The sequence below is a fragment of the Amborella trichopoda genome, chromosome 1 (genome assembly GCF_054954075.1).
Source record: "Amborella trichopoda isolate Santa Cruz 75 chromosome 1, AtrichopodaSantaCruz75HAP2 v2.0, whole genome shotgun sequence".
NCBI classification, from domain to species: Eukaryota; Viridiplantae; Streptophyta; class Magnoliopsida; order Amborellales; family Amborellaceae; genus Amborella; species Amborella trichopoda.
Window position 1 is genome coordinate 50,977,121 of NC_142336.1, and position 16,969 is coordinate 50,994,089.

Sequence of the window (16,969 nt, forward strand, 5' to 3'; positions counted from 1 at the left end):
ACCTTTTAGTCCTTACTTTGAGGTGCCGTACTCCCCTTCGCTGGGACTGTTGCTTCCTGATCTCCCTTTGTTGGATCCACATGTGCGGTTCTTGATGCCGCTTCACTGTCTTAAGACTTCCTCCTCTAATCCTTTTGGGCGGTGACATTAATCATGGCATGAAACCATCTCTGCCTAGGGACCTCATGTCTCCCCAGGCTTATCAAAGGATAAAAGTGGTCATCTCTTAAGAAGTTATGAGTGGGACCCTTATTACCCCTTCTATATCTCTTTGGCTTTATCGTTTTAGGCAGGTGCTCCATCCTCTTTAGCCTTTCAGTTATTTAGGCCCAAGAGTATGCATACTCCAGGTTCCTCTGATCCCAGGTCTACCAGAATCTTCGTAGAGCATAAGTTTTGAGATCACTGATAACACAGGCAATGTTCAAAAAAGCAGACCGCTCAGCGCCTAGGTGGTCCAGAAGGCCTGGGCGCATCGCCCAGGCCTAGGCGGGTGCTGCCAAACTAGGCGGTAGTCCCTAGGCGACTGCTCAGGGCCTACGCCTTGCCTAGGGGCGGATTCTTTTTTTTTTTTTCATTGTATTAAGTTTTTTTGAAATATAAAGGGTTTGAAGGATGGGTTTTAGGTTCATTTCAAATCTAAACCACAAGAACCCATTTTAGAGAGAAAGAAACCTCAAGAAAACTAAATTTTATGACTTTCATTGGATCGAAATGTTTCTCCAAGTTACGAAAAACGAAACCCAAGTAGATTTGATTTAGTTTTGGAGTTTTATAATCCTATTAGAGGGTGCTTTTTTATTATTTTAACGCTAGAGTTTGGAGTTCGGGCAATCAAGTAAGTGCAAAAATTTATTTTTTAGATTGCTTGTTTTATTTTGAGATGTTGCCCCTTGTAAAAATGTTCCTGAAGCTATCAGAGAGGAGATTAAGCAATATATGAGTTTTGTAAAACAGAAACAAAATCCTTGTCATTTGAATAGATCTATTTCTGCTACTTCTAGAAGAAGTGATCCGAGTTAAAAATATGGTTATAACCCAAAACCAAACAATAAAAATGTACAAAGTGTAATTTTTGTGAAAAAGATACGAATGGGTTATTAACTGATTCAAGAAATACCTTACTGGTATTAAAGGGAATGTTTCTTCTTGTAAAAAGGTTGTTGAAGCTATTCGGGATGAGATTAGGCAACTTTCGAATTTAAAAGAACCAAAAAATAATGAAAATGAGCCTTGTTCTACGGAAATATCTTCTCCAGATTCTTCTAGAAGTGGTGATCTGATTTGGAAGTATGGTTATATCCTGAATCCGAATGACAAAAATCATATTGAATATAATTATTGTGGAAAAGATACTAATGGGGGCATTTACCGCTTTAAAAAACACCTTACCAGTATTAAGGGGGATGTTGCCCCATGTAAAAATGTTCATGAGGCTGAAATTATACAATATTTGAGTTCAGAGACGCATAAAAAGATAGAAAAGGGTAGAGCAGCCAAGACTCTTAGGGCCTCAGCTGCATATACTAGTAAGAGGGAGGTAGAAATAGAGGAGGAAGAGGCAGATTCAGAAGAACCAGAGGAGGACGAACGTTATATTGAAGATGGAGATGACTCTGATGATGATGGCCTCGATTCTGATGCATATGATGAAGCTTACCCTATTCCTTCTGATGATGATGATGACTGAAGACTCTTGGTGTTGAGTGTTGACTATTGTGTCCCAGACTGTATATTTTTTTAATTTCTGTATATTTTTTTTTTTCTTATTTTTAGTTTCTACTTTCTAGTTTCTAGTTCTACTATCTAACTTTTGTGTGTACAGTCTACAGTATATCAGACTATCAATGTATGCTTGTATGGTTTTACTGTTTCAGCATTGTATGAAATTACGGATTATCAAAATTCTCTTCTCGACTTCTATCTTTTTTTTTTTAACTAGGATTATGGTATTATCGATTATCAAAATTCTTATGGATTATGGTCTTATGGATTATCAAAAATCTTATGGATTAATCATTATCAGTCATCATTCATCAGTTTTTTTTTTTTTTTTTTTTTTTTTTTTCAACTGGGCGGAACAAGTTCTGGGCGCCCGCCTAGGCACTAGGTGGCCTGGACCCCGACGACCGCCAGGGTGCCACCTAGCGTTTTTTGAAATTATGAACACAAGGGCAATACAGGTTCGCTTCTTTGACACCTATTTGAGAGGTATCCTGCCCCTTGTGTTTTGTGCCATAAGCTAGTAAATGAGAGGGTCATTTAGCCTACTTGAGAAACTGTGGATTAAACCTGATATGAGGTTACGTGAGAACTGTGGACTGAACCTGATATGAGTTAAGGTTGGTTTATGATTCATCCCAAGGTCTTATAAGAGTTTAGAATTATTACGTTCTTGAGTTTGTTGGGAACCTGCCCCTGCCCCTGCCCCCAGCCTTGCAGGTCGTTTTGGCTGCTATAGTTTTCACCTCAATTGCAGGGTTTTGCGCTCTACCCGCAATACTTTGTGACCAGCCTTTTGAGGGCAACTTGAGGTTCTGACTGCAATTCCCATGTTCCTGATCTAAGCCATAGCCTTTTGACTCGAACGAGTCGGTTCATCTTTAATTATGGGTGTCGACTGAGTTTTGATCATCTTTCATCTTTAATTATAGGTAACGACTGAGTTTTGATTCTGGTATATGGAGTCATTGCGTGTAAGTCCTTTTCCAACTATAGGTGTACTGACCCAAAACTGGGGTCTGATTGCGTATAAGTCCTTTCCCAACTATAGGTGTACTGACCCTGATGTGAGGGTCTCTTAAACCACTCCAGGGGTGGAAACTCTATGGGGTCCCTCAATGTTAAAGCTGGATGGGGTTGCTTCTGGGTTTCAGCCTTGTCCAAGGAACTACAGTAGAACAAGATATAAATGCCTCATGCACTTCTTGTGTGAGGCTTGTCATTTTCAGCCGCATAATGGCCTTAGTATGGGCAAGTGCGAGTCTATTGACCCTCTTGGCCGGTTGCTAGACTCTTGTTGGTGATAGAGCCGCTTTGCAACCTACCCCAGTGGTGAAGCAATAGCCAGACCAGGGGGTCCTCTCAAAAGGACACGCTTGAGGTGTACCGCATGGTGAGTAATTATTACCACAAATGGCTTACCTCAGTGGTCAAAGGCAGGCAAGGACTGCTCAATTTCAGCCGATCTATTTAAGTATTTTTGCTCAGTATGGCCGTGAGGATCATTCGTCTTGGATGTTTTTGTTTTTGGTCCATTGCATTCAATAGAACGTTCAAGGCACCATGGACTACTGGGTCGACCCTCTTCTGAGGATAATGAACTCTGTAGCAAGAGATTCTAGTTTCAAGTTCAGGGAAGATGCTTGAGCGTGCTTTATGCCCACTGATGATGGGGCCGGTTTTCTACCCAATGGTCGCGTTGTGCTGTTGATACCCAGGGCTTGAATCTGAGAGTATAGCCGAGAAATGCAACCTTGAAGACGACCATATGTTTGGGGATGACCGCCTTTCATACTTATAGCAGAATTTGTTCCCGGTAGCTGCCTTTGTGTCTGATGGCTTCGTGACTTTTAGGCCACTGTTATAGGCCTTTCGACAGTTCAGGCTTATGAGGACCTCAGGGCTGACCCTCACTCTCGGGCGACCAACCCTTTGGCCAGACCTTCCTGTGCAAGGAAGTCTCTCGGAGATTGAGACCACAGTTGTCAGTTGAATCCCGCTCTACCAATGGGAAGAGATTGAGTCAGATGATCCCAAGGTGATTTAAATCGAATTGCCTTACGACTCATCAGACCAACAAAGGAGTCGTTTTGTAGGCTTTGTGTCCTGATTATAAGGCTTTATAGAGGCCCAGTTTTATGGCTTCGTGCTTATCGCCCCCCACCTGTGACGTGCCTAACACCCTTTGCTATGTTGAGAGCAATGATTTGCAGGGCTTTGGGCCCTGATTTTAGTTTTGGAGAAACTCGTGTTTTTTGCTTTGTGCCTGCATGCTCTCACATGGCTTGCTCTCTCTCGATGGTGGTAAGGTATATGACACCACTATGGTTCCGACCATGATGAAGCCTCTAGTTATCGTCATGCGTCCTTTAGCAGGATCTGATCTTTTGGACTTCAAAAACTTCGATTGATAGGACAAAGGGTGAAATCTTCCCTAGTGGAGTTATCAAACATCTAATCCATCCAAAATGTGTCTTTGCAAAATATGAAAGAAAATGTACTCCAATAAGAATCAGGGAAGATAACATAATGGAGAAAATAGATTCAAATTTCTTTATTAGATATGAATATGGGTTTGAAAAGAGTTCCAAATGCTCACAAAGTCATTTGTTTCATTTACATCCAAGCTCGGTTAAGCAAACAAGGAATACCCTTGATCAGTCAGTCCAAGATTATATAGAATAATGCAACTCAAACTTTGTGGACTCACCTTTGAGCTATATGATGGATGAGTGGTCACTGCGGTTACTACAAGAACAACGCTTTATGCTACTTCCTGCTGCCCTGGGTTTGCTTTGTACTTCAGCACGTGTGAAAATATAAAAATTGATTGAAAAGATCCCTCTCTCACTGGTAAGAGTGCTTTTATAAACTACTCTAGAGAGGGAATTTGTGGAGATTGTTGATGTTGTTGTGGTCTTGGGCCATTCATCTTCCATTTTGATGATAATGAAATGAAATTGTTTTCGTTGTTGAGATCCTTCCCATTTGAATTTGTATCATTTGAAGTTCAAATATGAATTTCCTTCGGATTTGACCGCTTATCTTGATCCTTTGATCATTTATCCCCACAACATAGCCTAGGATGATGATGAGGATAGGCTTTGATCTACCACGGGGAAAACTGTTCCCTACATGGGATATAACTTTAGAGACGTTAATTATTTTCCTGCCTTCCCATAACTGTGGTGTAAACTTTTCGAGTGTTACAAAATACGTCCAAACAGGGTCTTGGCAGCCTATGCAATCAGGCAGTCCAAAAGTATGAAATAGAGCATATATCCATAATTTTAGCAAAATTGAAGGGCTTTTATAGTAGTCCAGACATTTGTATTTTGAGGCATTCGAACTTGATCTCCAAAAAAGAGGTGATATTTATGCAATCGAGAAACAAAAATATAGCAACAAATAAGAGCATGAACTTCACTTACATTCATTGTTTGTGATAAAACAAGGTCCCACAAATCACATCACATACTTTTCTCTCTTCCTTTCTTCCTAATTATCTGCATATGTCCAAGTTGGGAAAATAATGAAAGGGAAGTGATCCTAAGACTATTAGTTTTTTGAGAGAGAATCATTTAGGTAAGGCAAAATATTCTTTACCCCAAGAAAAATGTACTAAAATCTTGAGACCAATGGCACCATCCCAATGCAAAAATGTATAGACAGAAATAGTCCAATGAGATCCAGAAATATCTTCCTCGTGTCATGTGGTCCTAATAGGAAAAGCTTAACTTGGGCCACTCTCTCTCCCGAAAAGGCCTGCTTGACAACAGGATTATTCTCTGAGTCGTGTGGAGAGGCTCCAAAACATAGTTAGTTTTTTTTTTTATCTATGGATCTCGTTTATTAGAATTTTGAATCTCATTCCCTAGAACACGGGGCTCGAGTTCCTTAGATTTAATATTATAAGGAAGTGGAATTCCAGCCTCTCAATTAGTATTTCTAGCTGATGAATCATGTGCAGATAGCCAGTTGTATTAGTATGCAACGCCATGAGCATACATGCTTTGAGAACTATACAAAGTGGAAAATACATTAAGAACTGATATAAGGAGCCTATAGTTATTAGGCTATGTATCTAGTCCTGTCTAATTGGGGAACTCGAGCCTATCTAATATGGGATCTCTGTTCCTTCAACACAAGATCAAGTTCCTTAGATTTAATTTGTAAGGACATCAATCGCTATCATAAGGGGTTTTGCGTTCCCTTGATCGATTGATTGTACCCTCGATCCCAGAACCATTCACGATTTAGTTCCCCATGCCTATGTCCGAAATTGCACTAAAATTTTGTGAAATTGTGGTCGCTGAGCTGGAGTTAATGGTATTCACAAGCCTAGGGATCAAGATTGACATAATGTTGCTCAAAATTTATTGAAAATTGTAATTCATAAAAATAATTCTTGAAGATTGTGGCACAAAATCTGGTTCTTCCTATAAAATATTCATCTCTTTCAAGAGAAATTAGGTCCGAAACTGAAGGAAAATTTTAATTGAAAATGGATAAAAGGCTGAAATTTCACTTAGCACCGAAGTTCCTCTATGAATTTAAAGGGGACAAAAATAACCTACTATAGAATTAATGTTCTTTTTTTGGGTGTGGGGGGGGGGGGGGAAGGCGGGGGGAAGGGACAGGGGGGTGTATGGGATTTGGAGGGGCTAGCAGTGGGCATTGAGGCACCTGCTTGGATGGCTAGGTGCCACCCTTGCACCTAGGAGGGTGTAGGCCACCTAGGCGGGCTCCCTGTGACAAGTCCAAATTGGGCTCTGATCTAAGTCTATTCAGTTTAGGAGGGTGCCTCAACTGCGTGTGTAGCTCACCTACCCGACGAAGCACCTATATTTCTCATTGCTATTTTGTCTAGGCAAAAGTTAAGCCGTGGAAGGGATCGTTGTTGAGGTGGTTTCGGATGATAAAAGAGTCCATACTCACCGGGATTCTCCCATTGTGGTTTTTCTTATGGGTCCGCTAGGTGACTTTGAAGTCCCTGTGCAGTCCCAATAGATTGGCATCCAGGCTGCTATGTTGTTTAGTTCTTCTCAAGGAGCACCCCTGAGTTGTGGGATATTTGGTCCATAGACTGCTTTGAACTTGTACTGAAAGTAGTTTTTTTGGGTTTTAGAGAGGCAAGTTGAGTATAAATAGACACCTATGAGAGAGGAGACAAGATCGCAAGCATTGGGTCTCGAAGGACCATGGATCCTTAGAGGTCCCTTGGGCTTCTAGAGCAACCCCATTGACGTGGGCAGACGCCAAACGTGCCAGAAGAGCTACAGACTTGGACTGGGAGTTTGGTTTCTATCCCTGCTAAAAATTCATGGGCACATTTAAGAACTAAAGAGTCCCGTTTTGATACAGCCGTAGCATTGCCACAATAAGGTAGGCTGCAACGTTTTTTGTAACATCCATTTATTTGGATGGTGCAGGTTTTGCACAACAAATATGGGGGAAATAGGGGCATGGAGAGCCCCCATTATGACTCTGTATAGTGCCCTCGAGATACCCTAATTCCATGGGTGGAAAAGCCCTAATAAACTCTGTATCGCTCTTTAGAGTCTCCTCAAGATACCCTAAAATCCCAATAATCTCTCTCTCTCTCTCTCTCTTCTTAATTAAAATTAGAAAAACTTCAGGAAAATACCATTATGTAGCAAAAGGCAATTTTTCCCTAGCATGGTATTGAAAGTGCCTTAGAGTTTTATCATACCTCATGCTCTTCTGTTGTCTCATGTGCAAGCCGCTGACACAAGTTTGAAGCTGCATGGTACATGTCATTCAAAATTTTTTCCTGAAGAGAACTTCTGTTCACTCTCCACAAAAACAACTTCCCTTGGGCTGATGCCACTTCCTGCACCAACAACTAAGCACATTAAACTGAGAAAAATCCCATAACAACATGCTTTTCTGATGCAGGAACAAATTATTCCTATTTTTATTTTTTATTTTTATTTTTTACACTATTCATGAATTACTATTATTCATGAGTAATCTTCATGGGTAATGCTCACATATTACTGTTCATAGCGGTATTTCTGAAAAACTTTAATAGGGAAAATGACCTACACCCCCACCCTATAATTTCCATCCCTATTAGACCCTTGGCTTCACCAAAATCCCATGTGCCCCCTCAAGTTCAAAACTTTGGGACCATTGGCCCCCAATTATGTTTTCTTTTGTTTTTTTCAAAAATTTCATTATTTTGTATTACTAATGCCAAACCCATCCATTAGTCATCTATATTTTTTGTCACTTTATATACAAAATTTATTGATAATAATAATAACAATAATAATAATAATAATAATAATAATAATAATAATAATAATAATAATAATAACAATATAATAATAATAATAATAACAACAACAATTAATTAATTTTTAAATAGTTCATCTCCTATAGGTATTTTGATAAATTTTTTTAATAAATGAATAAATAATAATAATAATAATCCATTAATAATAGTAATAAAGATCTTGATTAAACATTTTGCAAGTTCAAAAGATATTGATGCAATTGTAAAATAGGTCATAATATTAAAGAAAAATTCATTTTCTTTTCAAGTCTAAATTTGTAGAGTGGGATCTACAGAGGTAAGAATGGTATTGGGCAAAGGAAGAGAAAGGGAAGAGAGGTGAGGTGACTAAAGAATGGATTTCGTATTTTGCAAAACAAAAATATCAAATTTGTAAAAAGAACAAAGAAAAACATAATTGGGGGGCTCCCTAAATTTAAAGGGGTACAAGGGATTTTGGCAAAGCTAAGGATCTAATAGGGATGGAAATTACAGGGAGGGGGGTAGAGATCATTTTCCCTTTTTAATATTGTTTAGCATTTACTGGGGCTTTTAAGTTTTTTGGGGACTCTAGGGTTTTTTTCTATTTTTAGGAGTTGTTTAGATAAGTGCTTATAGTGTTTATAGAATATTTTGTTTTATCAAGGGTGAAATTGCTATTAGGAATTTAGATGTAATTTTGGACTTCTTGGATCATGTTATTTTTTGTAGGGACACTTAATGTCTTCAAGCATTAAATTATAATATATAACAAATGTGTGGGGCCTTGAGGGGGTCATCCCATGAGATTTTCAGAATTGAAAGACAAAGAAAAGCTTAGGTTTTTGGAACTCTAGCTTGGGATAAGGAAGAAACCCTAGGTTTCTCCAAGTTATTGTTCGTGTTTGGCCTAAAAGTTTTGCTCATTATATGTTCTATCAATTTCCCTACATCATTTTCCCAGCAACTTAGCATCCACCTTGTAAAGGCAGTTTTGGGAAGAGAAAAGGAATAACTCATTATTGTAACTCCATAGTAATCATTTACTTAATCTTATGATCATTTAGCAAATGCAAATATGGCCAAATGACATTTCCACAATATTGTAGTTCATTGGGGCTAATGTTGTACTCCTATGACCTTTTATATTTTAATACGAGAAATCGTATGAACAAGTGTGAAACATGACTTTTCCAAGTCCTTGTTTGGCTTTATGGTACCATTTCTTGAAAACAACTTGGAATCTTCATTCTTCACCTATTTGATGGATTCTAGGGCAGACTTGAGATATCAAAACTGTCCTTTAATGATCTAACATAGTTCCAAAGCGAGTTTATTGAGTTTTGAATGTGAATCTTGGAACTCAAATTAGGGTTCCCGTACCCTCTCTATCTACAGAGTTTAGATCATGTCTCTTGGCACTCAAATTAGGGTTCCCGTACCCTCTCTATCAACAGAGTTTAGATCGTGTCTGTTGGCGATGGAATTAGGGTTTTTATGCCCTACCTCTCTCCTCTAAAGGTCCTTTGCTTTCTCGCATAAGCTTATCAGTCTGGTTGTTTGATCCAAGGGATTTTCTTTCAGATTTGATAAAAAATAAGTCGGTGGATCTCTCTCTCTCTCTCTCTACTCGTTTTTTGCAAGAACCCTCCATCATTTTCCTTCAAAATTGAGGGTTTTTCTCATGGATGTTTTTGGGTCTTTGATCAAGATCTAAACTTAGATTCAATTCCTAGGGGGGAAATTGGTTCCTATATTTGGCCTCTATTAGTTTTTTGTGAGCAGTCCAACACTTATTTCCTAATTTTCTGTTTCTTTTAGTATTTTAAAGGCAGACCAATGCTTGTTTTCTAGTTCTCTATTTCTTTTAGTGCTGTTTTTACTTTGGTTATTCTTACTTTGATTATTTTGCTCACCTTGTGCCTTCCAAACTCAATGGGAAAAACTATTTCCTCTAGTCATCCATCACACCTAAATTAAAACCTGGATGCTCCACTCAGTTGAGGATAACATTGCCCTGGACTTGGCCTCTTTTTCCACATGCAAGGAGATGTGAGATTATTTGAGCAAGATTTACCAGCAAAGTAATCACGCAGGAGTCGATGAACTTCATGCAGGAGAATAGGATAATACAGGAGTATTAATGGCGGAATTGAAAGAACCATCGGTTCTTGAAGCAGCTCGAGAAACTATGGACTATACCAAAGCTAGATCCTGTCCACACCGGTTCCTAAAGAAACTTTGAGATGAGTTCCGGTTCGCCAGATCTCCAATCCTAGATGGAACCACAATCATAATTGTTAGCCAAAGACACATGGTTGAAGGGAATAGTAACAATCCGCTCCATGATGCAGTTCTTCAGTTCGTTCTAGTGCAAAAACCTGCAAATGGTATGGCCATATATCATCTAAATGTCCCAAGAATCCAAAAGCCATCTGTTGTAACTGTAAGGAAGTTGGCCATGTTAGATCCATATGTAAGAAGAGGAGCCTCCTAAGAATCCAAAGACTCATGCCTTGGTTGCTAGTATCAGCTCTACTCAAATTGAAGATGGTACCACTATAGTACAATTTCCTATGTCCACACCACCTCCCACATCAAGTACTACTCAGCTGCTTTCTCCGGAGATGATGGAATAGGAGCCTCCTCTGTTATGTTTCAGTCTAACTCTTGGGGAATTGATTCTGGGAGTAAAAACCCATTGAGACAAATGACGTGGAGAAAATTCAGCACATCACTCATCATAATGACGACGGTGCTCAAGGGAAAATTTCATCCACTCTCTGGTGTTGGATCTGTATCCATTTTCCCTTCTGACTCGTCAAGCCTCTCCCTCCACAAAGCTTACCTAAACTCTCTGAGGATTTGATCTGTGTCACAGCTTGTTCACAATCATTGCTTTCATCTTATTTCACTCTTCTGGTGGTTTAGTACAGGATCTCCGAACTTGGAAGATCGTCGGATGGACATCTACCAAATCTACTGCCACTAGTTTAATTCCCCCACCAAATAGTGATATTAAGAGTGCACATAAATTTGGGGACCTAGGGCATTGTCGTTAGGTCATCCAAAAAATCATAGATTAGCTACTTTGTTTTATTCTACCACTCATGAATAAATTTGATGGGAAAAACTATTATTTGAATTTTATTTTTCCTGATTGTTGTACTGCAAAATCTCATAAGTTTCCTTTTGTTTCTAGTAATTCCATATACTATTACAACTTTTGATATCTATAGTGATGTGTGGGGAGTGGGGACCGAGTTTGGTTCCATTTAAGACAGGACAAAAGTATTTTGTTTTATTTATGGATGATTGGACAGTATATACATGGGCTATTTCTTAATATTGAAGTCCAAAGTGTTCTCTATGTTTAAACAATTTCATGCAACAACTAAAAAACACAACATAAGCACATCATACCAAAATAAAATTCAAGGGCAGAATAGTTTCAAGAGTTCTCATTGGATCATGGAATCATCCATCTGTGGTCGTGCCCTCATACAACAGAAGAGAATGGTCACATCATGGAGACTCGTAGAGTACTAATGCATCACTCTCGGGTTTTTAAGGTATATTAGGCTCAAGAATGTCATACAAGTACAAGGTTTCAAAAACACTAGGCAGCCAGCCTGGCGGCCAGCACCCAGTGCCTAGGCAGGCACCCTGTTTTACTTTTACAGTGAGAAATGCACCCTGGGCGCCACTTGTTGACATGTATTCTCCATTCTCATTTTACTATGGGGCTGTTGCATCGACATAAAATGAGATTCCTATGATTATGAAACATCAGCCAATTTTCTAAGTTATCGGAATCAATCAAACATCTTATTGCATCTCTTTAGCCAGGTTCAAAAATTGGAAATAGGGGAACAACTAGAAGTGATTGTTTCTATTTCACATGGTATGAATTGGCATTAGCCAAAAAAATAAGAACATAAGAAACATAAAAGAAAAAGGCGACGTTTGAGAAAATATCTGAAAACAAAAGAAGAAAAATACGCGACAATCAAAATATTCTCAGAGGATATTTTTTTTGCTTTATTGAAAAATGTCAGTTTTTTCAAAATAACAACCATTGAAAAATGACAGTTTCTTCAGAAAAAGGGCACAGGCCCTGGGCTGGCCACCCACCTCGGCTGCCTAGGTGGGCGCCCAGGCCTAGGCGTGTGCCCTAGGGTCCACCCAGCACCTAGGTGCTGAGAGAACCATTGTTTGAAACAATGTACAAGTATTTATTTGATTGATAGAATCCTTGGTGAAATTCTAGATGCCATGGCCCCATTTGGGAGCTTCTTTAATCAGAAGCGTAAAAAAGATCACCATAGGACACGTTTGGTAACTTGAAGCAAAGGATTCTCTGAAACTTGGAACTTCTAGTTTCCAAGAAGTTGGAATTGTTGATATCTGGAAGTTCTAGAGTACTTGTTTGATAAACTATATGGAATTTCTTGAATACAAAGATTGTGCTTCACAGTGCTCTAACAAAACCTCATAGGAATTAGGCTTCATGGCTTCACATCGAGAGAAAGATACGGAGAGAATAAGTTTGGGGGTGAAGGGAGAGAGAGAGAGAAGGCTTAGAGAGAAAAAACAAGATTAGAGAGAGAATGGATTTCAAGAGAGAAAGGCCACATTTAGGGAGAAAAATGAGTTAGAGAGACAAAGGGAGAAGATAGAGGATTTCAGGAGAGAGAGAAACAACACATTTAGAGAAGGCATGGAGTTAGAGAGGAAGGCCACAATTAGAGAGAGGACCTATAGAGAGAGAGAGAGGGGGGGGATAGATTTAGAGAAAGAAAGGAGTTAGATAGAGAAGGGTGTCGTTAGAGACAGGAGTTAGAGACAAAACGGGCATGGTCAGAGAGAGAGGATCTAAAGAGAGACGTAGGGCTAAATAATGTTAGAGAGAGAAGTGCACATTTATAAAGAAAGGGAGGGCTAGAGAGTTAAAGAGAGCAAGGCATTGTTAGAGACAGATAGAGAGAGGCACATTTAGTGAGAGAATAGTGGAGCTAGAGAGAGAAAGGAGAGAGAGAGAGAGAGGATAAGAGAAGCAAAAAATAAATAGGGCAAGAGTGAACTTCCTAAAAAACAGGATAAGCGAATTTCCATAGCAGGGATGGAAGCTGCAGGTTCTCAAAGAATGTCCTAAACCAGTTTCCTGTAACATTTCATGTTAACTAGTGCTGTAATAAACCGGAACTTCTAGCTTTTGGAGCTAGAAATTCCAATTATCAAATGAGCCCTTAGAATTTTTTCATTATGTTTGATACATACCCATCTCCCTAATAATAGATGTAATAAGCTGGGACCGAAGGTCATCAAAAGTGTATTTCGGGGATATTTCATGACTCTCAAAAAGAATATAGATGTTATGACTAATGACCCTGTGTAGAATAAACTACATATCTCTGACAATGCCATCTCTCTTGAATATATGATTTATTTCTAATCTGCAAACCTCTCCATCCTCAGATAGCATTCCCATTTTGTCTGACTCTTTTGACTTTGTATCCATCTAGAAGGGAAAGACCTATCCTACTCTTTTGACTTTGTATACATCTAGAAGGGAAAGACGTATCCTATCTTCAGTATCCTCAGTCCCTTCACCCATGCCAGATTCTACTTGTCCTATATGTTGTATCTCTGACCCTTCACCACGGTAGCTTCCTGGGATATTGCTCCCATTCGTATCTCGCATAAACAAGCGACTAAAACTTATGCTGAAGGCAGACTATGCAGGAGGAAATTGACGCTTAGAACTAAATTGTACTAGGGATCTGGTACTACTGCCCAATTGAACATCAAAAGTTGGATGAAAATGGTTTACTCCATAAAGCTCAAACCGAATGCTCTCTTGATCGCATAAGGCACTCCTAGTTGCACAAGGGTACAAACAAGAGTATAGCCCGGACTATGAAGACCTTTGCACTGGTAACCAAAATGGCTACTGTTAGAACCCTGGCTGTTGTCGTTTCAACAAAGCATTGAGGTACATTCCAGATGAATGTCAAGAATGCCTTTCTAAATGGTCATCTTTAGGAGATTATGTCTATGACATGCCCCCAGGATATAGTTCTACCAATCCATAGTATGTGTGCTGGTTGAGAAAAGGTCTATATTGGCTGAAACTAGCTCCAAGGTCTTGGTTTGGCCACTTAAATGGAGTTATTCATGAAGACAGCTATATTCCAACTCCTAAGGATGATTCCCCCTTTATTTGGCATACATGATACGTGCGTTGGTGTAAGTTGAAGATGGCAACATGAAAAATAGAACCATCTTATTGCGACCCCTATCCTATGCACTAACTATGTAGCATCGATCTTATTCTAGAAAATAGTTAACAGGATTACATTCCCATAGAAACCAAATTATATTATGCGGCAGTTAGCCAAAAAATATTATGACATGCTGATATAAATGCAGATGGAAACACTCGGAGCCACATGTAGCAGGGAATGGGTCACCCAAAAAAAGTTTGATAACTTTTAACCTTAGGCAGCCTATAGGACTAACAGCACTACTCAAACAAAAGTTCACTAACCATAGTTAAACTTGTCGTTTGCATAATAGTAAGACTAATGGCACCACTCAAACAAAAGCTCATGAGCCATGGTAAACATATTGTTTTTTTTTTGAAGCTGTTAACTGACCATGATAAACATATTGTTTGCATACTTACCCAAAAAAAAAAACATATTGTTTGCATAAGAGATTTTCTTTAGAGCATCAAAGAAAAAAAGAGCTAAACCAGTAACAACAGCTTATTCACAATTATCATTATCAGGATGTCATTAGCAAGTTATAAAAAAATTATAAGAATCTTAATATTTTCAATTGATATATTACTTTATTATGAAAATAAATTTTTAATACAAAATATGAAATTCATGCATAAACCAATGAAAAGCAATTACTTTAAAACTCCTGGAAGTAATAAGGTTGAGTTAACAATGCCCATCGGGAGCAAAATAGAAAAGATTCAACTTAACGCATTTTAGGGACCTTAAATCAAAGAAGTATTTATCCTTCATTCATGTAACTTAAAATCTTATTCTTCTGAGATGGAACATATTTATTATGGATCTTTTTAATTAAGAAAGTTGTCTTTGTTTGCCAACTTTTCAGTTGTTTTTGGGGGACGACAGACATGTTTTTCAAAATCCTGCTAGAGTAAAAATCCTGCCATTATCAAGGATGCATTACTGCATGATAACAAGCAGAACTACTAGTTTACTATTTCAACAAAATTAATCCTCAATAATAAATTATCTGTTGTTTAGTATCAATCATAAGAATAATCCTGCGGCCAAAAGACTTCAAATTTGGATATGCAGTTCTCCTCTTTGCCAGTTTGCCATTCATATACACATAGAAGGTTTACCCAGCACGGATCATTATCGAGACCTGTGGGTGATCAAAAATGAACTTGTGTGTGTTGCAGTCTCCATGACCACAACTCACTCCCAGCTCAATATCTCGCAATCCATAGGGCATTTTAAGCTCTGATTTTGCAAGGACATTCCTCACTCGATCCCCCTTCTCATCAATATAAAATGTCTAAAGTTTCCGACCCGATTTGGGGATCAAATTCCAGAGAAAAGTTTGCCTAAAAGTGGAGACTGCTGAAAATTTAGAAAAGACCTACTAATTTGATCATAACTCCAGCAATTTTGGGAGTTTTTTATTCAAATCACTTGTCAAATGAGGAAAAGATGATTCACCCAGAAATTTTGGCAGTTGATAGCCAAAAATGAGGAAAATCAGAGCCAAGGCAATCAGACAGTCCAAAAGAGAGCACGATCACCTCTGGTCACTCAAAACTATAATCCTACCGTCAGATCATTAATCTGAGGTGCCCCAAAGTTACGCTCTAGAAATCAAACTGATCCAACGGTGGACGACCAAGATTTGGCCCTGCAAGGCCAGAAAACTTCATGATGGAAAGATACAACGACGACGGGAAGTGCCGTTTCTGATGCTACAATTGCCGGACCACCACACTTTTACAAAAGCGCAAACTGTATGCATGGTCCAGCAATGGAGGAGCAATCTATGGCTACCGCCAAGTTTTCTTCATCCAAAATAGAAAGCCATAAATCATGATTCCAGTGGCCAAATAACTTCAAATTTTGATATGCAGTTCTCCTCTCTGCCAGCTTTCTGTTCTTATACACATAAGCAGTTTTAAGTTTATCTTTTTGAAAAGTTGTTTTTACTTCATGCAGAATATTTTTTAGCCAAAAATAGCTGGAAATTGCCGAAAAAAATTAAATAATACAAGGTACTTAGCAAACAACTAAAAACATGATATTATGCAAAGTATATTAATTTTAGATAAGATAGTCCACACCTTTTAAAATTAATTCTCACACCTTATAAAATTAATTCTCATCCAAACAGGACCAAATTTTTTCATGATAAATTCATAGTGCCAGCATAATACCACATATCATCAACACTATATCTTACTGTGATAAATTCATGTAAGAAGAACTGACCAAAACAAATGTCATTAAGAGCAAACAGTGATCATTTATTTGGAAAATCCTAAACGTGGGATATCAATAAGTCTTTGATCTAGGTTCCATGCATCATGAATAACAAGAAATGGACCAATTGGGCCATTCGTATGATGCCATGGATGAAGGCCAAAACACAATAAGTTATTATCATAAATAAAGAAGTTTTATAATTATCATAAATAAAAAAGGTAACCTACATAGCTAATTACATATAGCTCACAACAAGGTTTGGCAGGTGCGATCAAAAGGCTTAATCCAAACCTCCAAAAACAATGGCAATTGGACGCCACCCTAGACTAAAGCCAGGATAACCCCTTTTTTTTTTCCTTTTTTGGCCAGGTTTGGGGTAAGGAGATTCTCATAAACACGCATGAGAGTTTTTTCCTTCCTTTTTTTGTTAATTGCTTATATATGAGCTTTTCTAAATCCATGTTAA

The 16,969-nt window shown here is 38.5% G+C and overlaps 1 protein-coding gene across 4 annotated transcripts in view; it reads right to left on the bottom strand.

The window, feature by feature from the left end:
- The window catches only part of LOC18448938 (RNA polymerase III subunit RPC82 family protein), a 52,951-nt gene that overhangs the window by 9,766 nt on the left and 26,216 nt on the right, over window positions 1-16,969 (bottom strand). For 3 of the 4 annotated variants that reach the window (XR_016058852.1, XM_006858992.4, XM_088871188.1), the window contains exon 13: window positions 7,436-7,576. The exons of the other annotated variant lie outside the window; for it this stretch is intronic. Coding sequence is in view for 2 of the 3 variants with exons in the window: in XM_006858992.4 (XP_006859054.1) it covers window positions 7,436-7,576 (141 nt within the window). In the remaining variant the exon portion in view is untranslated. The remainder of the gene's footprint in view (window positions 1-7,435; window positions 7,577-16,969) is intronic. 4 annotated transcript variants of the gene reach the window in all.